Source organism: Pholcus phalangioides, unplaced genomic scaffold (assembly GCF_987345545.1).
Source record: "Pholcus phalangioides strain wild (caught in Gottingen) unplaced genomic scaffold, Ppha-v1.0 ptg000013l_1, whole genome shotgun sequence".
NCBI lineage: Eukaryota > Metazoa > Arthropoda > Arachnida > Araneae > Pholcidae > Pholcus > Pholcus phalangioides.
The window spans coordinates 24,839,461-24,859,799 of record NW_028301606.1 but is presented as its reverse complement, the minus strand read 5'-3'; the positions used below and the strand labels follow the sequence as shown (position 1 = coordinate 24,859,799).

The window sequence follows — 20,339 nt, the reverse complement described above, 5'->3', positions numbered from 1 at the left end:
AACAATAAGCAGAGCTGCTTCGACTGATCACCTGTCATTTTAATCAGTCCTACAGATACGCGTACATGTTATACGAGGGCATGTTTTTGAATTGCGAACTTACCTCCACGTGTGTCGTAGAACAACGCTCGCGTATAATATAATATAATATAATAAAGTGAATGTTTCACAGTTAATTTTCAGAGGAGAAAAGTAGGGCCAGACGAAAATGATACAATGACTGAAGATATCTGTATTGCATAATTTCCACTAGAAGTCCAGAATTATTATTATCCTTCATCTAGAACGGTAGTGTATTAGGGCACAGCCGACTAGACATTCAATTAATTGTTTAGTGGGCTATGATTAGGGTGAATTTACATTTTCGATTTTTCAGAGTTATTCGATTTTCATTATTACTACCCTGTTTTGAGTTATTTCGCCAAAGTAACACTCATAATTTCCCAGCTCACAGCATCCCTACGAGTGCGTACATGTTAATCACATTAAAATATTGAGATATAAATTAGAAATAAACAGGGATTTCTAATCTACAGTATGCGTAGTCCTGTGGATACGTATAGAGGCGTAATTATACACTAGGGGGGCAGGGGCTCCCCCTGCGCCCTCCCGCACGAATGCGATGAAAAAAACTAACATTTCGGTAAAAAAATTAAAATATCGAGAGAAAAATGACTTTCCTATGATGTTTTAACGAATTTCTGCAAATATGAAAACTATTTTTAAAGGGTGGTAACTCGAAATTTCCCGGGGAGGAAAATTTTGTACCCCCGCAAAGGCAGATCCGACGTACCCCCTCCCCCCCCGTGTATGTAAAGGATCATCCAAGGCAAAGGTACGCAACCTATTCAGTCTGCGGGCCAGAAACTTGTATATACAGGGTACGCATAGGTAACAGGACGTGTGGAATTTTACTGGCGAACCGTTCACCCTAGAGAGGCATACTTCCAATTAGAAAAAGTATCCACGTAGCGTTTAGTATTCAGATAAGTCACTCATGTTGCAAGGGGTCGACATGATATAATTATCAAAGTTATAGTTATTAAAACAAGAAAAAAAAAGACTTTTTACGACGTTCTCGTGTGACCAATCGGATCAAATTAGAAAGTTGTTCCTCTGTCTCTCCTGATTTAAAAAGAAAACTAACTTTCCTAAAGGCAATATTCACTGAGATATTTGAATTCAAAAAAAGGAGTAAAAAAACAGAGGTGGGGAAAAAAAACAACATTGAATACAGTTAAAACGTTTTACATGCAGAATGACGTACCTGATTCTACACGTTATTTGGGTACTTTTTGTACTTTGAAGCATGCCTCTAGGATTAACAGTTCATCAGTAAAATGCCATACTCCGTGTTTGCTATGCACCCTGTATAGTCTGTAATTTGGTGTGCATTTGAATATACGTGAGAAATAAATGGCAGAAAAAAGAACTAACTATACCACAATATCTTTTCTCAATTTGCTGGCAGTTTAGAAAATGTACATCTTTTAGCGTTATTTCAATATAAAAATACGGCTATACAGGTTTTCCCAAACTGTTTGCACAGCAGACATCTCTGCAACTGTTGCCTTAAGAAACATACTTTCAGTCACAAAAAGTTTACAAATGACGTGCAGTTACTTAAAATCTGAAAATTTGTTTGATGAGTCATATATTCATAAAATAATGGAGAAATTAATTTTTCATGCATTCTCTGTGTGTTAAAAGTTCTAATTGTTGAAATGTAGATACTGCTATGAAAAATCATTTGCGAAAAATTTTATGCTATTAAATGCAAAATGTGCATCAAAATATTAAGTCACTATTAGCGTCACTATGTTTTGGCATTTCATCCGTACGTTGGCCAGTTTTCAATGGCTCAAAAAGTGCCACTATTAAATACTACGCAAATAGAATGTGAACTCAATCATTAAATTTTTTTTATTCAAAATAAATAACAATTCCATTTTCTTTCACAATTGTTGAGAATATTTCAGAATTTTTACAACTTTGAATTTAATTTACGTTTCGCAATTTGTGAACCACACTCTGAATCATTGGCAACAAATGCTGAAAAATTCAAAGTCAAATATTTTCTACCGTTAATACTGCATTCAAAAATATGCATTTTCTTTGAATGACTACTCAGAAGCGCATTTACATTTCACTAATTGGAAGTTAGCACACAGGTTCTACATAAAAAAATAATTTTTAAATTTTTTCATGTACGTACAGCCCCTTTAGAAATTCAAGACATTTTGAGTAACCGCACTTCATTTTTTGGAAACTTTTTATAATTGAAAGTATTTTTCCAAATTCAACGGTTACAGAGAGGGATATCCCCTGTACAAACAATATGTGACAGCCGTTAATACCGAATATCATTTTGCTAAACGATCCGTAGCTATCCTTTCAAAGCCGGGGTGGGGGGGTTCGTGGACTTGATGTAATTTACACAAAGAGTCCGTGGAACACAAAAAAATCCCTAATATATTTTAAAACAATTTGAAATTCAAGCACGCGCACATACACACTAACCACCTGCTGATTTCATTTGGAATATCATGAACAAAATGCAATCCATTTCTTGCAGCAATCTCTCGTTTACGCGTTCATTTTTCACAATGACATTTTATTAGTTAATCCACACGTGTTCAATGATATCGCTCGAATTCGATTGAATATTTTTAAAAAAACATTGATGAAACAATGGCGGACTGTTTCATGAATACCCCGTGTCTGGAATTTACGAAATTAAAAAGGTCGTCTTTCTTAGAAGATGTAATTCTCGGTATTTTTTTAAAGAATTTCATAATGGTCTATTCATTCTTTAATTATTCTATTGAAGAATTTGGTTGGCTCATTCTCGATTGTGGAATTTCATCAACATTAATACGATGCTTGTTGCGCATAAAATTTCAATGACGAGTTTTTTTTTATTTACACGGAGGAATCTGCTGTGTGTTTTATGTGGAGCAGTGTTTCTTAACCTTTCTGATCCATACCCCGTTCCTTTGACTCGTTTATACGACATTTAGGAGTTTACAATGCTGGTCAAAGCGTCGTACAAATGCAAGAGTCCCGCAACTGAGCTTCTGTAAGATAATAAGAAAATGACCCCCTTCCCAACTAACACACAAAAAGATTATAAAATTTGATGTGTTTGGTTGCCTATATATATATATACCTTTCTATTATGAAAAAAAAACCATTTCCATACTCTCAAGTGTCCCATACTCTCGTGGAAATTTAAAAAAAAAATGAATTGTAAAATCGCATCTCAAATCACTTAGAGAAATATAAGATTGTCCCAACATTACTTTCCCTTATATATCGATTATTCATGTAGTTATTCCTTTGAAGATTAAAGAAAAAAAAATACTTCAGTTTAAATTTTTGTGACACAGCCAGCGAGCAAAGCACCACAACGAAAGAGAATTCCACTGGAAATGTCCAACCAAGTGTCCACTTTTTAAATGGTCCAAATTCAGTTCAATGGATAGTTTTGTATAGAATGTTGACAATCGCCCTAAAATTTATGGCTTTTGCGGTGATAATATGTCAGAAGAACTGTTTCAGTAACACGTTTTCACTGTATACAGAAATTGCACGCATTTGATGTATATCAATGCCGTTTATTTTTAAATATCTGAAGTTCGAGTTGAAGTGAAAACGCCAAATATAACTGAAGTTTTACGTCGAATAAATAAATTATTTTAACATTACAATTAGGGTTGGGAATCGATTAAAATTTTTAATTTAATCAAAAATTTTAACCGATTAATTTTTGACCGATTTATCGAATTTTAATTATTTTCAAATGCTATCCGTTCACAGCAAACGTAGTGTTGGTTGCTATTAATTGATGCAAACATTAATATGCTATTCATTTCACGCATCTATCCACTGAATGGACGTAAACAAATATAGAAATAGATTAAGAAATAAAGGCTGCCCTGCTTGAAGCTATTTTAATATCGTTCCCTTTACCAGAAATGTGAATGTACAAATTTCTAGAACTTGGAAAACGACTTTTGAATGCCATTTACTCTATGGAAAATACTCTCCTAAAATGTGTTTCAATAGGGGATACGAATTTGTTTCTGGCAAAACTTAGCAAAATAAGTGATTCAACTAATTAAGTTGGAAATTCCAGTTGGAAATTAGTGCATATATTTATTTCTCTAGTATGGGGGGACGATATGCTGCGCATGCTTGTCATATCCTATAATTTCTAAACTTGGATCTTGTCGTTTTTTTTTTCGTCTTTAGTAATTTTAGACGTCATTACTAGTTTTCGTTGGATCGACTTGTGTTTCGTCACGTTCAAAAATTTGATCAAAATAGTGAATCAAATATTTTCAAATACTGCCATTTATCTAAAATGTTATGTATAGCAACATAATTTAAGACATTTGATCGTATATTCAAATAAACCAAGTTAAATTATACTATTAATCAAAATTTTAATCGAATTTTAATTGAATTGATCGAGTTGATTAACTCAACTGAAATGTTTAACTGAGATTAACAATTGATCGATTAACCGATACGATTAATAAGACCAGCCCTAATTTATAGAAACCAATTGCCGCCGATGAAAAACGTCTTATAAATGAGAAAGTCGTATGCCTCGAGCACGCCGTAGGGCAGGGGTCTTCAACGCGTAGCCCTCGAAGCTTTCCGCAGTGGCCCACTGACGAAAAGGCTCGCATAATTACAGAATTTTAGAAATGCTAAAAAAAAATGTAGAAAAATGTATTTTAGAGAACTGCAATTTCAAAATTACTTCTCGGAAAGTAAAAACATTTCAGTATTGATGAGAGTAATAACTTCAAAAGTATTTCGCAATTCTTCAAAGTTCATAATTAAGAAAAAATATTTCCTGAAATAATTGCAAAGAAAGAATTGATAGAAATTTATTTTAATTACTTCAAGATTAATAAAAATTTTATTCGATGCAAAAATTAATTCATCATCAAGCAAATTCATAATCAATGAAAAATAAATCCATAAGAAAGGAAGTTCATAATCAATTGAAGAAATTGGTTAAAAATTGATATATTTATGAAAAAGTTTAGCAATCAGTGATCACGTCATTAATGATTCCCATTATGAAGGAGATGTAAGCCTTAAAATTGAAATTGTTAGATCTGGTGTTCCACATAACTGTTTCGCGGTCACGGTCACAAAGTAACCCCACTCACTCTACGGTACATAAAAAATTTAAGAAATTTACATTTTAAACAGTCTCCGTGTGCTCAAAAAACCAATTAGAAAGTAGTTGCATTTGCTCTTCAAACAAACAAAAAAATTATGATCGAGGGGTTGTTTGGTTACTAAAATAAAATAAAAAATTAAATTTTTATATGAATGGAAACACCCTGTACTCAAACACGCATTTAAAAGTTGTTGCCCTGTTTCTCCTGAAAGCCAACAAAAAAATTATACATTTCTAAGTGCAATTTTCGCCGAGATATTTGAATTTAAATATAAAGAAGAATTGGGAAAGAAAATGAAAAACTAAAAAAAACAATGCCTTTTTTTCCATGGTTTATGCTGTTCTTTTGCAACTTTTCTTCGAGTTTTGAATCTAAATATTTAGCAAATATTGCACTTGGAAATGTGGAATTTCTTTCGTTTGTCGCAGAAGAGACAGGTCAAAAACGTTCTAATTTGTTTTTTGAGCACACGGAAAAACGATATAAAAAATTAATTTCTTCATTTTTTACGTATCCGATCCCTCAAACAAATTTTACGATTTTGAGTAACTTCACGTCATTTGAAAACTTTTATATCTTTCTAAAGTCAACGGTTACAGAGATATCCGCTACGAAAACAATTTGGGACAGCCTGTATTGGATGAAGGAGGTATAATAATGGAAGCGACATCATGATGACGATTCATAGTCGGTATTTCGCATCCATTTGTAGCAATTGGGCAATATCACTCCGGAGGGGGAAAGCATGGTCCAGGGGGGGCGGGTAGAAGCTACGGAATAGCATAGAATATGGGTTGACTTGTGTTGGAGGGGGGTGATAGAACAAAAAGTTTGGGAAACTCTGATTTATAGGATAAGTCAAGATTTTCTCAAGTCAATCCGTTTATAATTTTAATTAGCATTATGGAGTAAAATACCAGTATTACGGGGGAGCTGCTATTCAAGCTGCATACGTCACGTATTCTTCGTATGTTGTTGGAAATAATAAATGCAACGAATGACATGACAACGAAGCGTATTGATATATTTTATTATATTATTATTTTAATCTATTGTTTTCGTGGAACATAAATCCACTTGGGAGATAACACACGGGGATGATCCGAATGCTGACGTTTTCCTGGATACAGATAGGAAAACCGGACATGACTTCACGTTAAAGTTCTTTCGCCGCAGTCGGTAGGATCCTGGATATAGATACGGTGTCAAGATGATGCACGGTTTTACTGTGGTAGTAGGCATTTATTTCTACCCTTAGAAACGAAGACTAGTCACTATTCCTCTTGCGCTTTGACAATATTCTTTGGGGTCATCGTTGCAACTGTACTCGATAACTTGAGCAAGATGGCTCAAGTAATTGTAATTGATGGCCACATCACAGGTGTGAGACTGAAAAGAAAAAAAATATGAATAAAAATGAAGAGCCACGACAGGCAAATTGACCATCAAGTGGGAATCCTGAATACATTTACTTTAAATTAAAACAACAATAAACCGAAGAACTTTGAGAAAAGCAAAATACATTGGCCATAAAAAAAAATTATGATTGTCATCATCTAACTATGGATAACTTTCCGGGGGGGGGGGGGTTCTCCACCACACGAATATCGTGAAACTTTTCAAAGGTACTATGCAAGAGGAGGTGGGATCGACCGTGAAGTGCCACACCAAACACATCAAAATAACCCAGTTTACAGAAACAGGTCGAATTAACGAACAAATTTCTCTGTTATACCGACACCGGATGGATATTGTTTGTCATTTTGTGCGATACAAAATGTTACGCAATTTTCAGTTGAAATCGTCTTTGTTATGCATATTATGATGTTCTCTTCCGGAATGGCCTCGGTGTTTTCAGTGAGGGTTTCTGAGATTTGGATTCTAAATTGTGCATCGATCCTTCGGGAAAGTTCGAAACCGCATAAGTGGTTCTTCGGGTTCGGGTTCAAGCTGTGCTCAATTTCTCCTCTAAACCTGGTTTTGGCTGGTTCTAAGCCATTGGTGTGGACCCGGCATTAGAATCACTTAAAAGAAAACTAATGACTCAAACATTCCTTGGCGAAAATCCTGAAGGAGGGAAAAAATACTTGCTGAAAAAATGGATATCATTCCAAACAATATTAAATCGAAGACAAATACATACACCAGACAAATCTTCCAACTCGGGAGGACCCATCGCCAGAGTCACGTACAAATTCATGGAATCCTGTCCACGCTGCAAAAGATATCAAACTTATTCAGTTGGTACATAAAACAATAAAATAGTAATAGTAGAGACTCATTCAGGCACACAAGTGCATGTTGACAGCAATCTTTTACCTGTATCATAGAGGCTAGAATGCCATTTAGTGACAAATGTCTCCACTCATTTTCGCACTCCCCAATCTTCCTGTAAGACCAATCTGCGGCATACTGTGCAATCGGAGAATGGGGGTTCAAATATTTTAAGGGAAGAGCGCCAATTTCACCCACTCCATGAAGCTTTTCTCTCGGTCTGTCATGTTCCATCAGTTCCGTCGCCTTTGAAGACTGGTGTGCCTTCGTAGGATCAGGTGAAATGGCAATCTTACCAATAGTTAAGTGAGCTGTAATACTAGGAAAAGCATCCGGGAGGAAAAGGGAAGCAACAAGCACTTGGAAAAACATTTTTGGTAGAACGTTGGATCCCTCTATATAATTCAGTCGCAAAAGTAGAATTTCTGTTCGAGGTTCGAATATAGTATCTGCAAAAATGACTGGGGAGGAAGATGAGATAAAAAGCCAAAGTAATCACGATTGACAGCCCGTGTCTTTTATAAAGGCGAATGATGGTGAAACATGCGCCTATATCCGACACAATGGTTTCATTGTTCAGATTCCAAAAACTCGATTACCATAAAAGTCGAATCGATTCGGAAAAATCCTCTTGCGTACGGCAAAATTCCATTCATTTCATGAAACAATTGAGTGTTATTGCCTCGTCCTCCGAACGTCTCACCTGCTGCGTTTTTTTTTCTCAGAATCGAGACGTGTTAACACATGGTGACATACCGAACGTCTATAGATACTCATACCAGTAAAGTATTCTGTGTAGTTAAAGTCGACGTCACTTATTAGAATCACGGATAAGTTATCATTCGGATGTCGTTATCACTTTTGCAAAGAACGGAAAAGATCAATATCATAACATGGCATAGCTGCCAATTTTATAGAATAAGAATTAGGGAGGTTTTTATGTGGATCCAAATTCCGTACAAAAATAAATACAAGAGGTTTTCGAGGATGATTTGTCATTCTCCGCTATCCATGCAAAGGTTTTTAACAGCTGGCTGATGCCAAGATACTGTATATTTTGGAAAGAGAGAAAATTCAACTGTCCCGGCGGGAAATCGAACCCACGTCCTTTCACTTTCCGGGTGAACGCCCTAGACTACAGAGGCAGCAAATTTCTCAATCTTTCCTTGGAGCTCGCGTGGACTGAACGGGACCGTACATAGACGATCGGACCTAACTCGGGATAAAGCTCACAATTGCTCACAATGCCGCCAGATGAGTTAAAAACTTTTTTTTTTAATTTATTTGAAACTTTATTTAATATGATGAAATGGCACATAATAATGAAACAAATTCATCAAGAGATCATGTCGATCTGTACTGATGAACACGAAGTATCGATGAGTAATTACAATGCAATCCACTACCCATATTGGAGATCATCGTCCTCAGATAAGTCGCCATCTGGCGGCATTGACCAGATTCAAATATATTTTTCCGAGAGATTTTCTCAAGAGGTCTATGTAACGCATTGTACATCCAAAAAAATATTGTAGTTCTCGTGATATTCTTTAGACAGTTCAAATCTAGTGCCTCACAATGGTTGATTAACGAAAATGCGGCATTTTACCTTTTGGGGAAAAATGTTTACCTTTTGGGAAAAATGTCCCGTTTTAAAATAAAAACAATAGAACGAAAATGAACATTTGCAACTAGTTATGCAGAAAAGAAAAACAGATTTGTCCAGTTTCACAAAGATCGGTTTACCTTACATCCCGTTCAACAAAACGGGATTTATGGTCACCGTATTTGCAAACGGAATTTTCTTTTGGATACAGTTATCATTCAGCTATTATTATCAGTAAAACCCGAATTATAACAAATTCATAAATGCATATTTTAGCACTTTTTATCGTTAGTGCATATAAATGCATAAAACCACCAATATTTTAGAATAAGTGCATATTTTTAGCATTTTCTATTGATTTCATATTGTTCAAGATTATTTTTAACTGTTTATTCTTCGAATTTCATCAAATTTCTTCCATTTTTTTCAAGAAATCATTCCGCTATCGGGTATTGTTCAGTTTAGGGCTTATTTTTAGGCATTTTTAAATACACAATTTTGCCCTTCTAAATGCACGTATTCTCCATTTTTTGCGCATATTTTTTTTTAGATTTACTGTATTTTTTTCTCTCAAGTTAGGCCATACTTTTTGGTATTTTTTATGCATGTTTTCGTAGTTTTCTTGAATTTTTTTACATTTTTCGACACTTTCAATTTTTGCGTATACTTTTCATTTTTTAGTGCCATTCGGCACATGATATTAGATGCATTTTTGTTTTAATTTTTCGCACATACTTTCGATTTCAGGGATTTGATTTCTTGGGATTTTTCAGCGGGGTTTTTTTAGCATTATTATTTGAGCGTTTCTTAGTGCATATTTCAGAGATTTTAATGGATATTTCAGAGATTTTAATGGATATTTCAGAGATTTTAGTGCATATTTCAGAGATTTTAGTGCATATTTCAGAGATTTTAGTGCATATTTCAGAGATTTTATAGCATATTTCAGAGTTTTCAGTGCATATCTTGGCACTTTTAAGTGCGCATAATCCGAACTCTAGTTATTAGAAGCCTCCGAGTCCCGATGTGATAGCATTAAGCGGAGTGGATTGTATGAAAAACTTACTTGGCTTGGGAACAACACTGCTAGATAAAGGGTCAAAAATGGTTTTATTCTCCCTTGCATGCCAATTTTCAATATTAAAAGTATGTCGAAAAAATCGAAATTTTTTGCCTGTTAAAAATCAGTCGATATAGAAATTGCGGATTTCTAAAGATATTGTTTCTGAGTCCCACGCATAGATGGCGACACAAACATTTCTCATAATCTTTAAGTAGCAGTAGGGTTCTTAGATTCAAAAGCTGAAAAAGGAGTACACATGCATGCGCATCGTTAGTAACGTCACTTTTCAAAATTTCCACAATAGATGGTGCCACTATTCTTACTAATAAAACCGACCACAATAACAATTTTTCCCAACTCTAAAACAGAACTGCTAAGAAAAAAACCCCAAAAACAGAAAGAATTCTGAGAATTTCGACGGCTATTGGTGAATGCGTATCGAAGAAAAACCACTAAAACACTCATATCAATGAAGAGATAGATATACGTTTAAAGTGGAGAAAAAAATTTTCCCCGGGGAAAAAAAAAAGAAGAAATAATTCTGAAAACATGAAAAAAGGAGGACAAAAGGGCAAATTTTCCGAAACGTAAGATGACACTTTAAATGGCATCAAAAAGGAGGACATCCAATCCTAAAGGAGGACGGTTGGTCACCCTAAGTAGCAGAAAAACAAACGTGGATAAACTGATGATGATGCTTTCAGGTATTTATTATGGTCAACAAACTTTATTGAAAATGTTTAAATACAGTGTGCATAAGACTCATGTCTTTCAAAAAGCATTCTTAAATTTCCATCAGAAATTTACAACTTATCAATTTTTAATATTGCAAATTCATTCTGAGAATAAGTTTTTTTTAAACTTTGTTTCATAGTACTGTGCCCACTTCAATCTCGAATGACACACATAATTTCAAAAATAAGTTGAAAATATAAATACAGTCGAATCCCGTTATAACGAACTCCAAGAGACCGGAGATTTCACTTCGTTATAACGAAATTTTGCTATAAAGGAATTCCCATTGTTCCTATGTAAACTTATCTGGAGGGATTAGAAAAGCGTTCGTTTGAACGAAATTTTCGCTATAACTGTATTCTTTAAAATGGGATTCCACCATAAACGCAGTCAAACCTCGTTAGTGCGTCACCCGGTTAACACGCCCCTCCGCTTACTGGGTCCCTTTTTGGAAGTCCCAATTGTCCTCAGGTAGGAATTTGCACAGCTATGGCTTACTCCGTTTAACGAGTCACTCCGCTTACTAAGTCATATTTTTGCTCTCCCGAGAGTGACTCATTAACGAGGTTTGACTGTATATACAAGTATATGTTACGGCAAATGTAATAAATCGGTTATTATGCATACTTACCAATCGTCTTGGTAAGTTCGATACATTTATCACTCTTAACGGCGAATATGCATAATACCCAAGCGTCGTTGGTAAATTTGATAAATACTAAAAATATTATCATTTCTACAGGCGGATATGCATAACAACCAAGTGTAGGTGGTACATTTGATAAATAGTTGAAATTCATCGCTTCTGTCTCTCTGTCTGTGAATATGCAAAATACCCCCAGTGTAATTGGTGAATAATTTGAATTTGGGAAAAAATTCCAAATGAGTCTAGCATGTGTGATGAATATAATCCAACCCCCGATATAATAACAGATTTTATGATCGTACCGTATCATGTGATGCAAACACCAAACATGGCCCCCGCTCTGTCCCTTGTGGGATATAAGCAGGCTACCTTGCGGCTGGGCCATGCTGGAAAAAAAGAAAATGCCCCGCTAGCCACCAAGACCACTGTCCGACCTCCAACCCACGGAAAGGAATACAGACACCAACACCAAACATGGCCCAGCTCTGAGGCAGATTACCCAGCGGCTGGGACATGCTGGAAAAACTATCTTGATGTTCGGGCCCGGCAGGCATCCCCGGCCCGTAAGCCACAGGACCCAATCCCGCCGAGGCCCCCCATCGCCCCCGACTCCTGGCAATTACACCCCCAAAGTCCCCGGAAACCCCCGCCAAGGAGCCCGGGCGAATCGCCCGCAAGAGGCCAACAAAAACATCTCGAGCCATCCGCCATCATCACTGTACTCTGTCCCCAACCATCAGCCAATCTGCAACACCAACTTCACTCATCTTGTCTTTTGTTGGAAGGGTTTTTTCATAGGTCCGAATCTGCAAATAGAACATGAAAAACAGGATACATGTACAAATTCAGGTCCAATGAACTATAAATATGTAAGTGGGAATTATCGATATTGATCAATTGCTGGTGTTAATAATATCACAAGACTGAAGGAGCCGGGGGGGGGGACTTTTCATTGCCAGTTAGAGACATGTTTAGATTTGGTTATTATAGTCCTAATGATGAGATCAAGTCCGAAGAAATTACAAAGTTCACTTGAACATACAAAGTTCAGCTGCGCACTAGTGGATTCACCGGTGGTATACATTGGAACACATGAATATATTGATGAATAACAAAAATTATGGCGTTTCATAGCAGTTGAGAAAGTATATAAAATGTGCTTATAAGCAGGTGTCCGGGTACAACGTCAGAGTTTTTATAACAGATGGGCTGTGGGAATGATCTAGACAAACAGCGATGCCACGAAACGTAAGATATATAGCGTACATGATGATATTATGTAAGCATTAAATAGTATATAACATGCATAGTAAATATACATGAAATGAGATAAAATTTAATTATGCTTACAGGACAACATCTGCAAACTACGCATGATTCAATAATAAAAATTTTGTGAACAATTCAATCAAAAAAAAAAAATTAAAATTCAATCGACAATGCAAGTAATAATAAAATTCAATCAAAATTCAATCACAATCAATAATTCAATCAAAAATAAAATTCAATCAATAATTCAATCAAAAAAAAAATTCAATCAATAATTCAATCAAAAAAAATTCAATCAATAATTCAATCAACAATTGCGCTCAGCCCATCAAAGCAGAGCAGAAAAATTCAAACAGGATATTATTAAACATTGAATCTAAAGTAGATACTTTGGATACAAAAAATATATATGAACATGGAAAGAATACATATTGGCATCACTGACAATGATAAATTTCATTAAAATATCACTATACATATTTTATAGCACATGGGGTTAGGAAAGACGTCGCAATTATGGTACATAGTCTGAGTCCGAATCAGAGTCCAAGGGATCTTCTCTGTCTTGATATGCCATAGGTCTCGGGAAGATGTATAACTCTTGATTATTTTCCATAAAGTTGATAAGATTTTTAATCTTATTATAACTGCCAGGATTTTGGAAGACCTTCAACTTCCAAGACTGTGTATCAGCAACAGGGATTTGTAAGTGGAAGTCTTTGGTGAACGGGCAGGCTGTAGAGTAGTGGATGACCGTGCCCTCCCCGCCACATTTGCATTTCTCAGTCTGTCGATGAAATCTCGCCAGATATGCTGGGAAAGGACCATGTTCGGAAAAGAATATAACCATTTCCCTGGTCCATTTCCTATATCTGTATCTTGCTGTGGGGAGGAGAGCATATATTTTCCTGCCAACTTTGCGTTCTGTCTGCCATCGATTTTGCCACTTCTGCATCATTTCCTCAGATAAGATGTTCTTTGCCCATGACTTAGGGAAGAGCAGCGAAAAGTCAGACGTCACTCTTGCAGTCGCAGCTTTTGCAAGTTGGTCTGCCTGTTCATTCCCATATGTTCCTGCATGAGCTTTCACCCAATTGAGACTGATTTGAGGATTGGCACACAGAACCTTTCTGATTTGCCTAGCGATGAGGTGTTGAGACAGGGGATCCCTGATTGAGTGGAGTGATGAAAGTGAATCTGTGAAGATAGATGTTCTCTTCTGGAGTTCTTCCGCTTTCTTAATAGCCATAAGTAAAGCAAAAAGTTCGGCTTGGAATACTGTGTTATTGGTATTCAATTTACAAGACCATCTGTAGAAGATGTCATCTTTCTGAAGGATAGTAAAAGCTGCTGCAACTCCATTTTCCGTCTTTGAACCATCGGTATAGATGTCGAAATAGGGTTTTTTAAACAGTTCAGTGTCAGTCGGATCTGCAGACATTTGTCTATCATCAGGATATTCTGCCGGGTGTCTCGTCCATCCGGTGATTTTCCTTTGGATTTGAGTGTGACTGATGTGAGTTGCATCTTGTAGTTGGATATTGCGTTTGTTCCGAAGTGCCCCCATTTTAGCTTCGTACTCCACGATATATCTTAGTGGAGGCAGACCAGCCAAGATTTGCAGGGCGTTTGTTGGTGATGTCGAGTAAGCTTTGAGGATGTACAATAAGCAACCACGTTGGATAGAATCAAGACGTCTACCCTGTTCCTCCGTTAATGTGATACCCCAGGCTGGGGCACCATATGCGATGATCCTCTCAGCCACTGTCATATATAGGATTCTTCGCATTGACGTGGTAATGCCCCATTCCTTTCCAGTAGAGCACCATAATCTTGGCATGAGGGCATTAATTTTGGTCGAAATTGTAGCGATATGGCTGTACCAATTCAGTTGGTCATCAAATGTCACCCCGAGAATCTTAATATTAGATCGTTTCTTAATGAAATTGTCGCCAATTTTTACCGATGGTGGTCTTTTGGAAGAGAGCCATAAAAAGTTGGTTTTATCCATTGCGATGCTGAGTCCGTGTTGGTCTAACCAATGATGGATTTCATTTAGCACATATGTGGCTAGTCTACCTGTGCCTTCTACTGTAGGGCCCGAGGCTATTACCGTAATGTCATCTGCGTAGGCCTGAACCCTGACATTCTTCGGCCACCTCTTAAGGAGGAGATCATTAAGGAATAAGTTCCAAAGTAGTGGCCCGGAACACGATCCTTGAGGACATCCCCTTGCCATTCTATGTCGAACTGTTCCTAATGGTGTCCGCATCTGTACCACCCTGTGTTGGAGCATGCTTATCAGAATATTGGCTAGATTAGATGGTATAGGCAGATTAAGCAACTTTTCCCTGATAATATTATGATTGATGTGATCGAAAGCCCCCTGGATGTCCAGGGTAATTATTATGACGTTATGTTTTTTAATTCTTTGATTTTTGATCTCTGTGACAATGTCCATGAGAGCTTGTTCTGCCGAACTCCCATGGCGAAATCCATATTGAAGGGGGCTGATGACATTAGATTTTTCCAAGAAGAAGATAACTCTCTGGCAAATGACTTTTTCGAACAATTTACCCAGTGTTGATAACAAATGTATGGGTCTATATGATTTAGTTGATGTTGGATCTTTGTCTTTTTTGAGGAAGAAAAGGACATTGCTAATCTTGAAATGTCGTGGAAAATGTTCAAGTTGAAAGCATTTATTAAATAATGCGGAGAACACCTCGGGAAAGCTTTGCAGTAGAGCTTGAAGGGTTACATTATTAATTGCGTCTTCGCCAGGAGCTTTTTTCTTATTTAAATGACTTGCAATGTACCACAGTTCTTGGCGTGAGATTTTCTTATTATCCGGCTCGTGAGACACCAAGCTAGCCGTTGAAAAGTTTATTTGATGATTGGTTGGATAGTTAGCCTCAGGGAAAAATTCTTGAAGTTGCTTTTGGGCTTGTTCTAGGACAGTCAAATTCTCGTCTGTATCAGTTTGGAAAAAAAGTTGTGGGGACAGAGAAGATTGTTTCACCGTTGCTTTGTAAAATATACCGTACGGATTTGTAGCTGAGTTACACAATTCCCTCCAGGAGCTTCTTTTTGTCTTCCTGATTAATTTTGAATATAAGGCCCTGTTACGGTGGTAAATGATTCTCAATACCTCCTTATTATCTAGGTTTGCCGCTAGATACCTTCTCTTACTAGTCCTGCATTTCCGTCTAGCGACCTCTAAATCTTTGGTCCACCACCCGTCGAAATATCGTGTCTTTTGCTTTGATATTAGGAGATACTTGTTACCCTGCGTTTTCAAGAGATTGAAGAGATCATTCGTGCATTCTTCCAATTGTTCAGTGGATGTAGCTAAGTTGATATTTTGTACATGGAGAGGTAATTGATCAACCATTGATCTCGTGAACTTCTCAATTCGGCGTCTCGAGTTGGAGAATTTGACCGTCTTAATGATTGATGGTTGAACAGAAATAGAAATTTCTATATGTGAATGCGGGCTATGTGTAACATCGAGATGCCTGACCTTCCAAGTTACATTATCAAGCGGTGGAACAAAATTTGACAATGTAACGTCTGGAGCGCCTGTGGCCCCGAAGTATTCGTATGTGTTCGAGCCATCATTGTGAAATATCAGATGATTGGCATTAGCGAAATCCAGCAGCGACCATCCTCTGTTGTTATTATCCTTATATCCCCAGCTTTGGTGGTGGGCGTTCATATCTGCAGATATTAAAATTGGAGAGTTACCAGCTTTCCCACAAATAAGGTTCAGTTCTTGAATGGTATTTTCAATTTTCTGGTATGGGGATGAATATGCCGAGACTATAATTATTTCTCCAGAAATGGTGCAAATTTTAATTGCCACACAATTTGTCATGATGGAAAAAGTGGCACCGGAGAGATGTTGACTAGCAAGGACTATCGCTGCTTTTTTATTTAGAGAGGTCCATTTCGGCCAAGACGCTGGAAGTTCGAGTAGTTTACCTTTACCAATCAGAGGTTCTTGTAACATCAATATACCCCAAGAGTTTTTGGTGGCTTGCAACGGAAGAAGCGCAGTCGCATTTCTGCATTTGTTGGCATTAAATTGTAATATTTTGATGCCATTTGTGGAAGATGTTGGAACAGACACTGAACGTTGATGATCAGGAGAAGACATAATCCTATATAATGACAAATAAGGTGTTCTCTTAAGGGATGTTACACAAGAATTTAGAACCACGAAAAGAAGAAAAGTCTTTTGATCCAACGATAAGCCTGAGGATTAGATGACGCGTAGGTGAAGTTTGAGTTTAAAATTGTTATTGATCTCTCTCCTGATCGCTGCTTGTCCATACAAGGAGGAGCAATCTATAAAAAGACCATTCGGGCATTGAGAAGTACGCCGAACTAGATGTTGGAATCCGGCATATTTGAGCTGTTCCTCCAGGTTTTTCATTGTGAGAGTTGGATTTCTACTGCTACAGTAGGTCATGTGAATTGGAAATTTCTCCTGTTCCTGATATTGCCTGTTATCGGAGGGGGTCGAAGATTGTGTTTGGTTCCATCGGTCACTCTTTTTACTAGGCATTCGAGATTTGATAAAGGCAATAGCATGATGATTTAGATAGTCATTATTCTCCAGGGAACTCTTAATATTGTAGCAAATTTCCCTGGATTTACATTGAATAGCCAGCCCATTTCTAACTGGACGAGTACAAATAATTTCTGAGTCGAATTCATCAAGAAATTCAATGAGGCTGATTGTTTCTTGACCTGTTGACTCTCTTCTCCTGTAAATTAAAACCGTCCCTGCCTGTGATGTCTTCTCCCGCTCTAGGTAAATATTTGATCGAGATTCAGCATTTTTACTAGATGATAATGTATTCCCAAGAACTCGATTAATTTTTGACAATTGTTGGCTGTTTCTATCCCCCATTTGGGAGTTGTTCGTGGGGATGGCATAGATATTGTCTCTTGTCACTTTTCTAGAGAGGACAGCTGTTTTTATTTCTTGACATGTTTTATTTTGGTAGCAATCAAGTGCATATCCTCTGCTTATTTTTCTGATTCTGCCTATGCCATTATGAAATTGGTTTAAAATTATTCGAAACTCATTAAAAATATATTTTTTTGTAGAGTTATTGTTTTTCAAAAGAAGAATTGTAAAAAATTCATCTGGATTTCTTCGTTCCTGTGAGATTCCTCTTTCCTGTACCTTTCGCTTATTCTTTTTCTTCTTGCGCACCTCTTGAAATTGTTCTTGTATTGTTTTGTCTTCCTGTTCTACGATCAGCTCTTCTACAATCTCAAATTGCCCCAATTCTTCTGACGCCGTTGCTTTTTCAGAAGCAGATTCTATTGGAGGCGGAATGGTTAGATTATCAATCTCGGTCTTCTCTTTATCCTCCGTATTGTTTTCCTGGGTCTGTGAAGAAGAGGGATTTTTGAGACTCACCTTCTTCACCTTTTTCTTCCTCTGCGGAAGGGGGGGAGGAAGCCCGAGAATTTTAGTAGAATTTCCCTTCGTTATCTTTGCACCGTCCTCTACAACTGAAGGATTTTTCAAAATTGTATTTCCTCCAATTACCTGTTTCTCTTGTGCTGTTTTGGACAATTTCTCATTTTCTCCACAACTTTCTTCTATCCAATCTTCCACGAGTTTGATTAATTTATCTGCTCTTTTGCGGGCGGCTCGAGGGATGTTGTGTCTAATCTTGTTCTCTACAATTGTAGAAGAATGTACAATGTCCGTGATACAGGTCATCATTTGCAGAATATTTGTGCATTTATCAAATCGTCCATATTCCTTGAATTGTATTTTTTTGCGATCAGGCTGAAGTCGGAACGCCAAGTCTTCCGCTTCTCGGACTCTGTTTTCATAGTACTCCTCCAAATTGCTGTTTTCTTCAGTACAATATAGACCTTCTAGTCTCTCCAATAGTTTTTTAGTCGCTAAATCTCTAAAAGATGCCTTACAGTGTCCACAAACTGGTTCAATACTCTTCTCGACGTCCGAGTCTGTAATATTTTGTGGATTACTGTCCAAGAGATTAAATTCTTTCGAAATACAATTTAATTGATTTGTTTCTGTACCTTTTTCATCTCGACGATTGTTGGGTGTATTCTTATCCCTGATATTCCGATCATCATGTTTTTTTCCCTTCTTAGTTGAGGATATACTTTGATGTTTTTTTGTTTTCTTGAAACTTTTTCTTCTTGTATTCACCTCGTCCATCAAAGCAGTATCGTCCTCTTGCGAAGAATCACTTAAGTTAGGGCTCCTGAAGTATAGAGATTTTTTGCTAACCTCTTTTTCCGTTTGCTGGGATGAAGACAAGTCGTTCGATGCATCGTAGGGTTCGTCGTCTCCCTCCTCGAAGGTGGTAGCCATTGAAGAAGAGTCCAAATTGAGGGACTGATTCTCGAAAAAAGACGAGTTCACGATATTTGAAGTAGCAAATCCGAATCTGGCCTGTGTGGCAGGGATAGGTGGTGTTGCTTGTCGTTGAAGATCTCCAGCTTGATGCGCTGAATCCAACGATATAGATGAGACACCTGATGAATTGTGCATCTCCGACATTGAGGTGACAGACAAATTAAAATCCAATGATGTTTGCGTCGGTCCTTTGGCAGTGGAACACATGGATTGCAGTCGTTGGCTTCGTCTGGGCGGATGAGGAGAGGTAAACCGGAAAAAAGATGGGCCTCTATCACACATTATTGGAGAATATACTGTACTGTTCGGAGAAGCCCGTGAATCGTCAGTTAGCGTCTCTTCCTGATTGGTGATTTTACTAACATTTTCAAGATTTTCAAAAACAGTTGCAAGTTTTTCTGTTGATTTCTCGTTTGCTAACACGTTTTTCAGCAATTTATAGTGCCCGGAGTATGTGCGACTCATTTTACACTGTTTTTACACAATAAGGGACAAAAAGCAACGAAAACAGGACAAAGAATGGGAACGTGACGTATGGTTCAGATTTCACCAATTAGCGCTAAATTTAGGAAGAAACATTTGATTCAACAATGCCAAGAATGACGAAAGACTTAATCCCGTATTCAAACATTTAACAAAAAATTCCCATACAAAATATAGTGATACAAACACACAGTGGTATGCAGTTAAGGCTATTCTCAAATATATTGATGATATAATGCAATAAAATGTCTCAATCTCAGAAAATAAACACATTATGTGTAACATAGGGCCATCATACCACAAAATGCAAAATGGATATTGTCAAACTAAAACTTTATCATTCTATAATTGAGACAGTCCAGGATCATGTGAGAGGCTATGGTATGATATATAGATGCGTACAATAGACACAGAATGCTAAATAAAACAATGTCTCGCAAAATTTAAAAGTAATATGGTCACCAACCTATTACGGGACTGCGTAATAATCAATAGTTAAATTATCCACGGGGTACACGACGCTATTAATTACATATATCCATACTATCAGCATATGATGCAAATATACAATGTTCAGATTCTCAATTCAAATTATGGTCCGTCTTCAAATACGGGACTATAGAGTCCAGCTTGCGTTCAAT

The 20,339-nt window shown here is 37.0% G+C and overlaps 1 protein-coding gene across 1 annotated transcript; it reads right to left on the bottom strand.

Moving 5' to 3' along the window:
* Nucleotides 1-6,217: 6,217 nt before the first annotated feature.
* On the bottom strand, nt 6,218-7,965 carry LOC149078840 (uncharacterized). Its single transcript, XM_089240518.1, has 3 exons — nt 7,524-7,965; nt 7,348-7,419; nt 6,218-6,593 (listed from the first exon to the last, which is right to left on the bottom strand). Exons 1-3 carry the CDS (start codon nt 7,848-7,850, stop codon nt 6,459-6,461), a joined length of 534 nt encoding a protein of 177 aa, XP_089096644.1. The 5' UTR covers nt 7,851-7,965; the 3' UTR covers nt 6,218-6,458.
* Nucleotides 7,966-20,339: the final 12,374 nt, after the last annotated feature.